The following is a 15,719-nucleotide window of genomic DNA, read 5'->3' on the forward strand; positions in this document are numbered from 1 at the left end:
TCCAAAGCTAGCTCTCTTCACCACGTCACTAAGCAACCTACTATTTGAAACATGTATACTGCAAAGCAGAAAGTTCCTGAGCTATTGCAGACAGCCTGAGAACATTCTATGGTTGGTATAACTGTTCTGATACAATTCATTTTGTCAGTAGCATGTAATGGATGCCTGCTGGATGTCTGGCATTGCATTCAGTGCTGGGATATGGAGATAATGTAGCCACAGCTCCTGAACTAGATGAAACTTGGGCTGGCAGTGACCCAGACAAATAAACAAGGGTAACACCATGTATAAGGGTGCGTCCTTCACCAGGATCGAACCCAGATGTAAGGAGAAGATCACTATTTCCCGATGGGTCTGTGGGAGTTGGGGATCAGTTCAGGCTGTTCAAATATGGACAGAAAGTCCAGATGAGAAGCAGTGGGATTTGGATGGTTGATCCAGCCACTCCTGGCTAAGGGCTTTTCCCAATACTCCAATGTGGAGGGTTTGCTAAGAGGTGAAGCACCTGTTGCTATTCTTGAATGTCTCCATTCAGTTGTCCTCATTGGCTAAATGCTGATTTTATAAGGCTCTATGTGCAAAGAATTCCATCAGATATTACTCATTAACTCAGTCATTTGATAAATATTTATTGAGTGCCTACTCTGCACTGAGGATATGGAAGGGGACAAGACAGACGACATTCCTCCTTTCCTGGAGCTTAGGTTCTGGCAAGGGAGACAATGAACAAATACCTAACTAAATAAATATGGTTGTTGCAGAGTGTGATGATTGCTGTTGTTGGGAGGGGAAAATTTCCCCCTTCCTCTCTTGGTTTTTTTAGCTGGTCAAATAGCTAAAATGACATAAGACAGATTAACCGGAGAAAAACAAATTTAATTAAGTACTGTGGGGAATCCACATACCATGAAAGATTCCAAAGACAGTCAGGCTAAATGAGATCTATATGTCATTCCAGACTAAAGAGAAAGGGGTAGAAATCTGGGACTTCAAAGGGAAAGAAAGCAATTCAGAGGGAGATGAAAAAGAGCAAACGTTTGGTAAACAAATGTTTTCTGCACCATACAGAAGCAATAGGTTGCAGAGAGGAATTTTAACAAACAGACTTTGCTGGGTTCTGTGAAAGGAAAATAAAAATGGAGTAGGTATTGCTAAGAGAGCTCTCTAAAATGGAGCCAGGAGGCTACTAAAGAAGTATGACTTATGCACATCTCAGCCGGGATGGAATCTGACCTTTTGACGTGATGTAGTCATCCAGACATCCACAACACCTGCCAAATACTCAAAATATTAATTGGATCCTTACCCTAAAATAACTTGTGACAGTCTGTCTATTTGTTGGACCCCTACCCTAAAACAACTTGTGATTCCTTATGGACAAATATTTTCTGACTGCAGTCAAAGTCATCACAGTTCTCGCCAGGCTACTTTTAACAACCTTGTGGCTTTTGGGGGTTTTTTGGCTTTAACAACCCCTGACTCTTTCTTTTTCTCAGAACACTCTTTCAGGGTTACCCAAATCTGTGTCTCCTGAATTGCAATTCTTAAGGCCCCAAATAAACTCTTTCCTTCTCTGCAGCCTCCTGCATTACTTTTTGGTTGACAGCTCTTCCCTGTCTACAACAACTAGTTCATGTTATACTATAGTTATCTATGGTGATAGCTCCCTTCTTGGAACAGGTCCTCTACTACTTTTAGGCAGTTAGGGGGAAGGTCAAAGATTCTTCCCAAGTCTTTGGGCCTTGGTTGTTTTCAGCTCCAAATAATCCACATGCTTCTAGCACTTGAAATCCTGGGCACTGAATTTCAATACAGCTGTCATCACTGCAGAGAATAGAGTAAAGAAATAGGACCGAAACAGGATGTCCTACAGAATATTCAGAGGGCTCTTAAACTTAGCCAATTTTCTCTCCAAAAAGGATGATAGCTTCATCTTCTCAACAAAAGCTCTAAATAGTAATGAATCAAATGAATGAATCTTGGCATTGTAACTCCTTTGAATTATCTCATGTTGTTCTATAGATATGCAGTTAAAAGGCATTTAAAAAATCTTAGATTGGATGATGCAATCATACCAGAGCTTCTTGAAGGGACCAAAGAAGCACCAACATTGTTTACTAGGAAGAAAATGCCTCATGAATAAACAGAAATCTCCAAAAAAACAATTTCACATGCCAAAGTGGTACATCTTGGGGCGACTTATTCTGAACTACTGCACTATGAAAGAAATAAACAGGGTTGTCCAGTGGAGAATAACCAAGGAAGACCTCTTAGAAAGAGTGGTCAGGGAGGCACCTTTAAGAAGTGACATCTGAGTGGAGATCTGGATGTGAATGAGGTAGCCATGCCCGCCGCTGAGGGAGGAGCATTTTGTGCAGACTTAACAGCCAGTGCAAAGACAGACACTGAGGGGAGGTGCTTAAAACTGGAGGTTTTTAGACCTTATTCTCATGCTCAGATGCATAAGGCCAAGTTCTAGGCACCTGTGTTGTAATGGGGCTATAATAGGGCTTACTGTTATTTCATAGACTAGCAATAGTGGTATAGCAATAAACAAGAAAGATTTGGTAGTCCTCTTGCAAAAAAAGTATTCATGTTCTAAAACTTACAAAAGGCCCCTGTTTTGCATGTTAACAGAAAAACAGAGTATAGGACCAAAAGAGGTATCAGATATCATCTAATCCAAATCGTCATTTTAGAGTCGAAAACAGTGGTCCAAAAAGGTGAGATGGAAGTCCCACGTTCACATGACTTGATAGTGGCAGAGCTGAGATTAGAACTCCAAATTTGAAACTCCATATGCTTTTTTCCTTAACAGGTTAGGGATGAAATATTTGTAATTGGTAGGCACTCAAATAATTTGTATTAAATATTTGTTCTGAAAATGATAAACCTGATTTTCCTCCTCTCAGATTTCTCCCACTTAGTTTTCCATCTAGCTCGAAGCTCTCCCAAATTCAGTTGTTAAAAAGGAAACCAACTTTGACTAAGGTGCTCACCCCCTTACCCGAATGTGCAAGCAGTGTGTGTAACACACTTTGGCCACCAGAGGGAACTGAAGGCTGCTACTCAGAGTAAAAGTTCTCATTTCTGTACCCAAGTTCTGATGCGGTAGCCTGAGAATCTTCCTGAGAATATGGGGAGGCGGAGTTGGAGGCAGGAAATGGAGGCGGGGCTTCGGCTCACACACCTGTAGCCCCCACCTGCTCAGGTGACTGGCCCAGGGCAGCTGAGGGAAGTTACCTCACCTTTGCTGAACACCTAAGAGAGCCAGGTCCGCCCGAGCCAGAGCTGACAAACTCCTGCACCAGCACCACCACGCGGCATTTATAACAACGATGAAAATGGGGGTTTGAGGCCAGGCCAAAAAGATGAGGACTCACCCTGAGGAGATGTGACCGAAGCTTATAATTATAAAGACGGCAGGTTAGGTGGTATGAGCTTACTTACCAATTCCCAGAGTATCAGAAAGAGGAAGCACCCCTGAAGAGACTGAAGAGACCTTTTTAGGAGGAACAAAGGGAAATGCCACTTACATGGGGTGAGGGGTCAGCAAGGGCAAGACATTTGTGAAACCACTGCCTCCAAGCCTGATGACTTAGGCCCATAACTGGCTTCCATGAGTTCAAATTCGTGCATGGTGCTAACACATATATGCCGAATCTAAAAAAAAAAAAAAAAAAAAAAGGTTCTGAAGAACCTAGGGGCAGGACAGGAATAAAGACACAGACATAGAGAACGGACTTGAGGACACGGGGAGGGGGAAGGGTAAGCTGGGACGAAGTGAGTGAGTGGCATGGACATATATACACTACCAAATGTACAATAGATAGCTAGTGGGAAGCAGCCACATGGCACAGGGAGATCAGCTCGGTGCTTTGTGACCACCTAGAGGGGTGGGATAGGGAGGGTGGGAGGGAGACGCAAGAGGGAGGAGATATGGGGATATATATATACACATATAGCTGATTCACTTTGTTATACAGCAGAAACTAATACAACATTGTAAAGCAATTATACTCCAATAAAGATGTTAAAAAACAAACAAATTCGTGCATGGAATCCTGATAATCCCTGAGTGTCTCTGTCTGAGAGACCCCTGGGCCAGGAGCAGTTTATAAGGTGTTAAATTTGGGGGCTTCTATCTGTCCCACTGGGACCCTTCCTGCTCTTCGGTGCGGATAGTGAAGTAAACGGAAAGGAGGAGCATACGTGGAAAACGCAGCATTTCCTCTCAGATGCCAGGTAGTCATATCCAAAGGTATTAAAGGAAGGCGTACGGGTGAAGAGACTGGTCCTTTCCTAGTAGTATGACTTAGGCAACTGCTTAATTTCTCTAAGCCTCCGTTTTTCCATCCGTCAAACAAAACAAATCCCATTTAGGACGATTTCCCAGTCCTGACAGCGGCGGGGCGGAGCGGTAGGAAGGTGGATAAACAGCCGGGTCCCAGCAGGCTGAGGAGCCGGCCTAGGGACACGCCCTCCCGCCCACCATTCCCGTACTCCGATTGGTCCTCTTCGGAGGGACGGGGTCGGATTGCCCGCGGTGGGCGGGGCCGGTAGCGCAGGGCGGGGCCGGTAGCGCAGGGCGGGGCCGGTAGCGCTGGGCTAGCTTTGGACCTCCTAGGTTGCAGGGCTCCGGACTCTCGTTGGGGTCATCGCCATGGCCGGGTGTGCCCGCGGGTCCGCGCGTGCCGTGCTCGCCTTCCTGCTGGCGCCCGCGCTGGTGGCCCTGCTGGTGGCGCCGGCGCGGGGCCGGGGTGGCCGGGGCCACGGGGACTGGGGCGCCGCCGAGCTGCTGCCGCCCCGCGAGAACGCGGCGCTGGTGGCTCGCTTCGTGACGAACGTCTGCGACTGGGGCGCGCTGGCCACCATCTCCACTCAGGAGGGGGTGCGCGGCCGGCCCTTCGCCGACGTCTTATCGCTCAGCGACGGGCCCCCGTCCAAGGGCAGCGGCGTGCCCTACTTCTACCTGAGCCCTTTGCAGCAGTCGGTGGGCAACCTGAAGGTGAGCGGGCGGGGCCGTGTGGCTCCGCGGGTCGGAGCGCGAGCTTTTCGACTATAGCTTGAATTCTGCCTGCGAAGGAGAGCCAGCCTCGTAGAGATAAGAATGTGAACCCAGCCCAAACCCCTGCCTCTTCTCTCCCGCGCTGGCCGGGCTGACATTGCAGCTTTCCAGTTGTTGGGCAACTAAGTACCAGGAATTTCACACACGCACTCGCCACCGCGCCACGCACTTGGGGCGAATTCTTTACCAGCACCTGGAAGACTTCTCAGCCCTGAGTCGTCTTGGGGCACGGTGTCTCATTAACTGGGCTCTAATTATTAAAAGTTTTACCGGGTGTAGAGGCTGTTGGGTAGTTTAGCACTTTGTATAAGTGGCTTCGGGATTTCTCTTTGTCACCGCTTCTTTTGAACTAAGGATTTTCCCTTCAACAGCATGAAGCGAACAGACAACTTCGTGAATGATTATTGCAGTCTTTAGGCCTCGTGTGCATGAGCTTCCCCGTTAGGGATCAGACCTTTTGGAGGGCCATGTCCTTACCCTTTGCCCACCATCTGGGGCAAGGCCAGATTAACACCTCTCTGGTGGACCCCTGCTGTGTCAAGAGCGGTGTCACAGCTTGGGAGACTAGAGCCATACAGCCATACTGAGTCCAGGAATGGAGCCTGATTTGGGGAAGGTTCTTTTGACAAAAGATCCCAGGTTTGAGGTTAACACTGTTGATAGAAATAAGATGAAAGAAACCTGATATTTGCTGAAGCACTCACCGTGTGCCAGGCTGACCTTTCCATTCATCTTTCACTCATTGTCTCTTTCAATAACCCTTTGAGGGGGGTATTACCATCCTCATTCTGCAGATGAAGAACTTGAGGCTTAGATAGGTTATGTAACTTGCCCAAAGACTTTGGCCACACTTGAATTTCACCCCAGATCCATCTGCCTTCAAAACACAGGTCATAGAGTGGTGGCCCATGAGCTGATCAGGCCCACAGACTGGTTTTCTTTGGCCCACGCAGAGTTCTGTTTTGTTTTTAATAAATCTGAATTAATTCTCAACATTCAAAAATGGAGATTGCGAGTAAACGTCTAAATTTCTAACTTCTTGAAAAATTGGAAGCTCTGTGGCACTGGGGGCCTGCATTCTTTGAGCAGAACCAGAAGCAGCTGCCTCCTTTAGCCAAGACACATACACCCCCTTCACCATTTTCTTATTCCCAGCCCACTCCGCTCCACTCCCTTAGACATTTGCTCAGAGCAAGCTCATTCCACTCCCACGTTGTGCTGTTCAAACTTGGCTGCAAATACAGTCACCTGGGAAGACTTTTAAAAAGGCAATTCCAAGACATTTTACTAAAAACACATTTTATAAAAAAAAAAAAACAAAAAACACCCCAAATCCCTCCCTGATGCTTCTAATATTGGGGGAGGGCAGTGAGAACCACTGCTACACATGAATATATTTAAACTTCTGCTGATATATCTTCCTCATTTTAGGAAATGTGGAAACTCAAACTCAGAGGTGCAGAGACTCACTTGTGACTAGTCAGCTAATGGCTGTCAGGTGGAACTTGAGCTCAGGTCTTTGACATCTCTAGAAAAAGACAGTGGTGAGGCACTTACCCAGGATTTCAGGTCCGTGATTGCAGTGAAAAGGCATGGCCACATCAGAATTAGTCTGACTCTGATGCGGGCAATTAACCAGTCAAAGCTGGTTTCTGCTTTCTACTTTTCCTCCTCCTTCTGACCTCTGTCTTCTTCCTGTCTGCTCTTGTATACCCTACCCACCAGATTTACATGAACAAAATACCACTCAGCATTGCCGTCTGCCCAGAAACCTTTAACAACATCTGGCTGCGTAGAGCTGCATAGGATTCACCTGGGTGTTTGTTAAAAATGCAGATACCTGGGCTGGGAATGGAGCCCAGAAATCAGCATTTTAACAAGCTCTCCAGGCAAGTGGTTCTTGGAAAGCACTGACAGATGCCAGCCTATAAAATACAATCTTGACTCCTTAGCTTGGAGGTGAACCACCCTTACTACCCCCAGCCCCTGACCTCCCCCCAACCTTGTCCCCAACCCCCTTCCCTCAGAAAGCCTTTCTTTCAAGCAAATTGGGTTTTCACTACTCACAGTTGTGTCTTACACTTTCCCAGTTCTGTGTTTTTGCAGTTACCATTCCCTTTACCTTTAATACGTCTTCCCACTTTTGTGCTGATTTGCCTATCTTATAAGGCTTTCTAGGGTTTCCATATCACTCTAGGCTGTGCTGACATCTTCTTACTCTGAACTTCAAATACACTTAACTGTACCATTCCCTTGGCAATTAGTTATGTGCTGCTTTTTGACCTATTCTGTGTCTTTGTGTTGCATTTTAAAAATTTTATTTATGTCTGACTTTTCAACCAGATTATAAACTTACAGAGAAGGGAAAGACCTTATCTGAGTCTCCCCCTCCCTTATTTTTGGTCTCCTATAGTGCCTTACCTAATAGTTTGTTGACAGCAAATATTTGGCCTAATGATTCCAAAGAGATCTCTTTATGACTCACTGTTTTGATGGGTCACTGTGAGATGGCACAATTCCCCACACAAGACACTTGGGGTTTAAAACACTAAATACAACATGTGAATTTTACTGTAATCTGTCAACAGTGCCTTTTATGAAGCTGATTTCTGAATAAGAAAGAGGAATTTTGCTTGCATCACATTTTTAATCTAAGAATTCTCTTATTGCTAGAACAGGAATGAGCAACTTCTCCAGTTTTGAAATCACATGACAGTTTCTGCTAGCATAAGATAACCAAGAAGCATGATTCAGCTACTTTCTTGCTTAAATTGTACAGTTAGCTAGTTGAGCCACTGTGGTATTTTTATGCACTAGTTTCACATTAGTCTAATCCTTTAGTCTTTCAGTGAAGACTAGAGATCAGCCTTGTATTTGGGTGGTACTGTAATTATATAATTCCTCTGGTGAATATGGGACAAATTAAGAGTTTAAGAGAAAAAAAGCGTTAAAATAATTCTTACCAAGTCAATTAATTTTAAATATGAAACAACCTCCAACACACCTTTTTTGGAGAGAGGGTAAAGATCAGTCTCTATCCAAGTAGTAATTTTCCCAAGTGGAAGGTGGTATTTTCCAGTTCATTGTTTCATGGAAGAACGGTCAAGCTCTGGGGACGGTATGTAACTTGTGAAATTTATTACCTTTCCAGAGACAGTATTTCACAAGAGAGGTCTTCATTTTCTCTCTACAGGAGAATCCATATGCTACGCTGACCATGTCTTTGGCAGAGACTAGTTTCTGCAGGAAATATGGATTTGATCCCCAAAGTCCCCTCTGTGCTCACATAATACTATCAGGAACTGTTATCAAGGTAAATAGTTATCCTACAAGAACAGATACTTGTTTTAGAAGAGCATCATGTTATTAACAATGCAGGAAGAGATATCTTAGAATAAAATAAAATTGATTTGTGGTTGAGATACAGAGTTAGAATATGTCCTGGTATGTAATTTCATGAAAGCTAACGGTTTTAATCAGTTGCTTTCATATAGGTGTTCAATAAGATATTTATGAGGAAAACGAACTATTTTTTGAAGCCGAACAGATATAACAGCTATTAAGCGCGTATATGAGGAACATCTGCCCAGCCAAAGTTTATACTCCTGACCATGTTGTACGTTGTACAATAGTTCCCATGTTTGGGTTCCTTGTCTCCATATTTTAACAGTGGCTTAGAGCAGAGAGTGGATTTAGTAGGTTAAAAGGGGAGTATCCATTATTAAATACTAGAAATGAATTTAGACAGTTTGGGGTGAGTGCTAGAGGGAAGAGGTTAAATAAAATCGTGGGAAGGGCAAAGGGCGAGGTGTCATGGGAACTGATCTGATCGCCAAGCAGCAGACCAGCTTCTTGACCTTGTCAATCATGAATACCTCAGATAAGTTTTATCTGTGGTCTCAAAATTCTATGTGGATGCATCTCTAGAGTTGAGTGTCCTTCACTGGCAAGAGAAAGAGGGGCAGCAGATACTCTTGAGTTCCACTGTGCTTCTTCTAAAGACTTTTATCCTTTGTGTACACTCATCTACGTGTTTAACATGTGCATGTAATGGATAAAAGTGCTAATGCTACATAGCATGACCACCAGTAGCATTTTATTATAGCACTTTGTGCCAATTACTCTGATAGCTCAAAATTGCTATTTAGCAGTGAAAATTGGTACTCATGATGGTTTCCCACTTTATTATAGTATGTGTTATCACCAACATTTGAAATCTCCATTGTTCTCTGCATTTCTTCGAACTTCCTTTACTTCCTCTTGATTCCATAAGATCAGAATTTATAGTAGATTTTAAAAGTTCTCAGCACAAGGGAAAAAAAAAGAAAAAGAAAAAAGATGAGAAAAAAATTGTGGCTATGTGTGGTGATGGATGTTAACTAAACTTGTGATTATTTTGCAATGTATGCACATATCAAACATTATGTTGTACACCTAAAACTAATACAATGTTATATGTCAATTATAGGTCAATAATTAATTTTAAAAATAAAAATTAAAAAAATCAGGATTTATAACTAAATAAACTCTTTAGGATTTGTGGAATGCTAGAATCACACATTCTTAACAGCCAAGAAAACAAAATGTCACTGCTATGAGTAGGTTTATTTTACATCTGTCTTTTAGGTGAGTGAAGCAGAAATGGACGTTGCAAAGAATTCATTATTCATTCGACACCCTGAGATGAAAACCTGGCCATCCAGCCATAATTGGTTCTTCGCTAAGTTGAATATAACCAATATCTGGGTCCTGGACTACTTTGGTGGACCAAAAATAGTGACACCTGAAGAATATTATAATGCCACATTTCAGTAAGTATTTGCATGTCTTTCATCTTTCTAATATTACAGCCCTTTTCAGTGTTCCTCAACCTTCTAAAGCAAGGGGGTCTTAACCATTTCATGTACCATGGATCCCTTTGGCAAGCTGGTAAGGCCTACAACTCCCCTAGGAAAAATATTTTTTAAATGCATAAAGTACACAGGATTACAAAAGAAATCAACTATATTGAAATACCTTTATAAAAATATTTTATAAAATGCGTAGTGTAGTAATATGTTGGCTTTTTAATGAATACGTTAAATAATAAGGTCTAGTAGTGCGTCCATAACTTCTCTGCACTTTCAGAGTAGTGAGAACTGAATATATTAAGACATCTGCAGCAACTCTACCATGATGTGAGAGTATCTGCGATTTCTATATTTCTGTTGCTGGCCGTCACAGATAACACTGTCACCACTGTGGTTTATTGCCTACATTCATCACTGAAGAGAATGATACATTTCAGTTAGAGCTTAATGAAAATGAAAACTTTTTTCCATCCCAGTTTTTTCCCGTCACAAACCCCCTGAACTCTATCTACAAACTAGGACACCAGGTGGAGATTCTGTTATTTTTTCTTTTATTTGTCTGCACCCCACGGCTTGAAGGATCTTAGTTACCTGACCAGGGATTGAACCTGGGCCGTGGCATTGAAAGCGTGGAGTCCTAACCACTGGACTGCCAGGGAATTCCTGAGACCCCATTTTAAGGCTATGCTTGTGGGGCCCTGGGTAGAGCCCAGTTCTGACCCGTGATGGCATTTTCTCATGAGAATCAGACCCGGGTGCTTCCAGACCATGAAGGATCCACATTGAGTCTGAGCACGTGACCCCTGTCTCCTCAACCCCCAGTCCCGTGAGGGTTGGAGGTGGAGGTGTGTGGTGTATCCCGCCAGGAAGCGGATACTTAGAGGGAAGGAGTCATGGGAGAGAATGAACGAGAAGAACATAACCTGAAGATGGGAAAGGGACAGGAAAGAAGGGTCTGATCAGATCCTTTGAAATTAGGTCAGGGTTCAAATGAAGGAATACAGGGACTTCCCTGGTGGTCCAGAGGTTAGGACTTCGCACTTTCTTCAGGGGGCCTGGGTTTGATCCCCAGCTGGGGAACTAAGCTCCTGCAAGCTGCGAGGCATGGCCAAAAACAAACAAACAAAACAAAACAAAACCCCCTCCCAAAACAAATGAAGGCATACAAGGGACTGGTACTTTTCCCAGGCGACACAGGTCACTCTGGCATGTCTGGCAGCCTCAAGGTCTAGCGGACGGTGACGACAATAACAGTAGCAGTAGCGTTTGTTGAGCATTGCTGGCTGTTGCTATACTGGCAGCTTTACATGTCTGAACTCACTGAACTCTCACTGCAATTCTATGAGTTAGGTAGTGTTTTTCTTCATTTATGAGATAGAGAGCTGATGCACAGAAAAGAAAGAAACTGGCCTAAAGCCTTACAGCCAGTAAGCAATGGTGCTGGGATGCAAACCCCAGCATTCTAGCTCCACAGCCCTCAACTTGCTTCTAACCAAGATGTTCTGCTGCCCCTCTGGTTACCTTCCTGGCAGCTGACCAGGCTTCAATTCCAGTGTAATTTAAGCACTTTCTACTTGTAGCAGACTGACTGCTGTTTGTGGAGATCAGGTGACGATGCTAAGCTAGACCTGTAGGTTGCAGCTCAGGTTTGGGTTTAAATTCTCAGCATTCGTTTATTCTGTCTTATTCTATTGTACAACAGTTCTGTGGTGAACTATTGACTTTCCACCATGATTGTGAGCCTCTTCACAGCAAAGCTCAGGTTTTAGTTTTGGTTTTTCATTCCAAACTGGACCTAGGACAGTACATGGCACAGAACAGGTGTTTAATAAATACTGGCTACTTGTTAGGCTGATCCTTTGAGACAAAGATTCTCGACTTCCTTGTTTGAATAAAGAATCTAAGAGTCATGGTGTTTATTCCGCTGCCGTGCATGCAGGAGAAGAGGCCTGGGCCAGCGATTGTCTCCTGGACACGAAAAGCCATCTTACTTTATAGGAAGACAGAGGTAGCAATTACAACATTATGGCAGGGCAACAAATTATCAAGGAGGACGGCCAGTAAGATAATAGGCCTGCTCTTTGAGATTAAAGTTCACTTTTACAGGACATAACAATCTCTGAAGTACAGTTATCTTTGTATAAATAATATGCCCGAGGGCAATGCTTGCTTTAATAACAAAATAAAACCGGGTTTTCCCATAAGTCTCCACACTGAATAAGTGAGTAAAATAGATAAATTTGAGGTTCCCACTTAACACAGACGAGTGGGCCTTTTCTGCAGCTCAGAGATAAAAGGGAGCACTCGCTCCTGTCCTTCTGAGAGGAGGACAGAAGACTAGCCCAGGGAGTGACCCCTCCTGAGACAGGACTCCAGAATCCTAGGAATGGGCAGTGACTTGAAGGTGACCTTCCCGAACAGGTGCCTCTGACTCCATTTCAGAGTCCAGGAGTGGGTGCCCCACCATCCCACCCACCAGGTTTGCCATCAGAACTGTTCAATAGCCCAAGAGAGTATACAATAGTTCTTGCCTTGCTGGACTCATATTGAATGGAAGGTTGATGTTTACCCAAAGTGTTTACACTCATGCTTGAGTAAGCAGTTCTCATAAGTATCAGCAATTGCTTCCTCTCACTGTTAAGTCTGAGTAGCAGGCCTCTGGGCTGCCCACGTGTTCCCTGGCAAAGACAGAGGTAATGAGAGGTCACAGATTACAAACCTGCCCGCTCTCCCTTACCTGGAGCTGGATTTCCTGATGGCAGTGGTCGGGGCCGCAACAGGAAAATGGGTCAAGGTCACGTCCACGGCTGGACGCTGGCTGATTGCTGCTCTTTTGCCCTAATGTTCAGGACCCCTTCTGTTCTCGACTGTTCTTGTCTTTTATTTTATTTTTTTACAGATTTATTTATTTATTTATGGCTGCGTTGGGTCTTCGTTGTTGCCCGCAGGCTTTTTCTAGTTGCAGCGAGCAGGGTCTGCTCTTCATTGCAGTGCGCGGGCTTCTCATTGCGGTGGCCTCTCTTGTTGTGGAGCACGGGCTCTAGGCGCGTGGGCTTCAATAGTTGTGGCACGTGGGCTCAGTAGTTGTGGCTCGTGGGCTCTAGAGCGCAAGCTAAGTAGTTGTGGCACACGGGCTTAGTTGCTCCGCGGCATGTGGGATCTTCCTGGACCAGGGCTCGAACCCGTGTCCCCTGCATTGGCAGGCGGATTCGTAACCACTGTGCCACCAGGGAATCCCCTGTTTTTGTCTTTTAAATCTTCAGATATTCTTGAATGAAATTATCACAGCAGCCACAGCTGCTGATGAATCTTTCATCCCGGCAGCGTTTGCTAAGTGTGTCAGCATCATACTTGGAGAGGAGGAATGATGGCCGAGATGAAGATTCCTAGCTAGGCCTGACCCTAAACCAGAACTCAGGAATCTGCATTTTAGCAAACTCAGATGATTCTTTTTTATTTATTTATTTATTTATAAAATTTTTTTAATTTGAAAATCATATATTTGATAAGGGGTTAATATCCAAAATATATAAAGAATTCATACAACTCAATAGCAAATAAAACAAACAATCCAATTATAAATGGGCAGAGGATCCGATTAGACATTTCTCCAAGAAGACACACATGGCCAGGTACCTGAAAAGATGCTCAGCATCACCGATCATCAGGAAAATGCAAGTCAGAACCTCAATGAGATATCACCTCACATGTGTTAGAATGGCTGTTATCCAAAAGACAAGAAATAACAAGTATTGGTGAGGATGTGGAGAAAAGGGAACCCCTATGCACTGTTAATGGGAATGCAAATTGGCACAGCCACCATGGAAAACAGCATGGAGATTCCTCAAAAACTTAAAAACAGAACTAACATATGTTTCCAGCGCTTCCATTTCTGGATATTTATCTGAAGAAAATGAAAACCTCCAGCAAGTCCATCTTTTCTAATTTGAAAAGATGTATGCACCCCATGTTCATTGTAACATCATTCGCAATAGCCAAGACGGGGAAACAACCTGTGTCCATTGATGGATGGATAGAAAAAGAAAATGTGATTGCTGTATCTCTCTATATAGATATAGGAATATTATTCAGCCATATAAAAGAAGGAAATCCTGTCATTTGTAACAAAATGGATGTACTTTGAGGGCATTATGCTAAGTGAAAAAAGTCAGACAAAGAAAAATACTGCATTATATGTGGAATCTAAACAACAAATAAGCAAACAAACAAAAAAACAAAGCAAAGCAAACTCATAGGTACAGAGAATAGATTGGTGGCTACCAGAGGCAGGGTGGGGCGGGATGGTGAAACAGGTTAAGGGGGTCAAAAGGTACAAACTTCCTGTTATAAAATAAACAAGTCATGGGAATATAATATACAGCATGGTGACTATAGGTTATAATACCATACTGCAGATTTGACAGTTACTGAGTAAGTAGATCTTAAAAGTTCTCATCCCAAGAAAAAAATTTTGTAACTCTGTGTGGTGATGGACGTTAAGTAGACTCCTGATGATCATTTCTCAATGTATACAAACATGGAATCATTATGTTGTACACCTGAAACTAATATGTTATATGTCAATTATACCTCAATTAAAAAAAGAAGTGATTGTATAAGTGTTCAAAGATATAGATGCAGTGTGGCATTTTTTTCTTTTCCTTTTAAATAAATCCTGTATTTAAATCTAAATCTTTTTTTTTTTTTTTTTTTTTTGACTGTGCTGGGTCTGTTGCTGGGCGCGGGCTTTCTCTAGTTGCGGTGAGCGGGGCTACTCTTCGTTGCAGTGCTTGGGCTTCTCATTGCGGTGGCTTATCTTGTTGCAGAGCACGGGCTCTAGGCATGTGGGCTTCAGTAGTTGTGGCGCATGGGCGCTGTAGTTGTGGCTCGTGGTCTCAGTAGTTGTGGCTTGCGGGCTCTAGAGCACAGGCTCAGTAGTTGTGGCACACGGGCTTTGTTGCTCTGCGGCATGTGGAATCTTCCCAGACCAGGGCTCAAACCCCTGTCCCCTGCATTGGCAGGCGGATTCTTAACCACTGTGCCACCAAGGAAGCCCTAAACATTTTTTTAAAAATATTTATTTATTTATTTGGCTGCACCGCGTCTTAGTTGTGGCATGTGAGATCTTCATTGCTATGTGCGCGATCTTCGTTGTGGCATGTGGGAACTTTAGTTGTGGCATGCGGGATCTTTAGTTGTGGCATGCTAACTCTTAGTTGTGGCATGTGGGATCTAGTTCCCTGACTAGGGATAGAATCCAGGCCCCCTGCATTGGGAGTGCAGAATCTTAGCCACTGGACCACCAGGAAAGTCCCATGGACTTTAAATCTAATTTAAAGTATTAGATTTTATACTCCAATAAAGATGTTAAAAAAAAAAAGCATTAGATTTTAGATTATGGAACATTCATATAATGAACCACAAAGCAGTCATTGGAAGTGATGTAATTAGACATAGACATGTAAAGATGATCACAATATATTAAATTTAAAAAGCAAGTTACAAGATTGTATGTGTCATAAATGCCATTTAAAAACATATAGTAAAAATAACATACTCTAGTAATAGAAAAAAAATTCTGGCAAGACACATTAAAACCTTACAGTATATAATTCAACAATAAAAATATAATTAATTCAATTAAAAAACAGGCAAAGGATTTGACATATCTATGAATATTACTCAGTCATAAAAAAGAAGGAAATCTTGCCATTTGCTACAACATGGCTGGACCTTGAGGGCATTACGTTAAGTGAAAAAAATCAGACGAAGAAAGACAAGTCCTGTATGATCTCACTTAT

General features: G+C 43.2%; 1 protein-coding gene across 4 annotated transcripts in view; it reads left to right on the plus strand.

The window, feature by feature from the left end:
- Positions 1-4,565: 4,565 nt before the first annotated feature.
- Positions 4,566-15,719, plus strand: part of LOC309613768 (T-cell surface glycoprotein CD3 zeta chain) — a gene marked incomplete at its 3' end in the record, with an annotated part of 117,065 nt that continues 105,911 nt past the window's right edge. The window contains exons 1-3 of one of the 4 annotated variants that reach the window (XM_082361077.1): positions 4,570-5,008; positions 8,262-8,381; positions 9,695-9,879. In XM_082361077.1, the coding sequence (XP_082217203.1) occupies positions 4,664-5,008; positions 8,262-8,381; positions 9,695-9,879 (650 nt within the window). In that variant the 5' untranslated portion in view covers positions 4,570-4,663. Of the gene's footprint in view, positions 5,009-8,261; positions 8,382-9,694; positions 9,884-15,719 lie in introns of those variants that run through there. The other 3 variants (XM_082361078.1, XM_082361079.1, XM_082361080.1) reach the window with 3 other exon arrangements.

This window comes from Balaenoptera borealis (assembly GCF_965194805.1).
Source record: "Balaenoptera borealis genome assembly, chromosome: 1".
NCBI classification, from domain to species: Eukaryota; Metazoa; Chordata; class Mammalia; order Artiodactyla; family Balaenopteridae; genus Balaenoptera; species Balaenoptera borealis.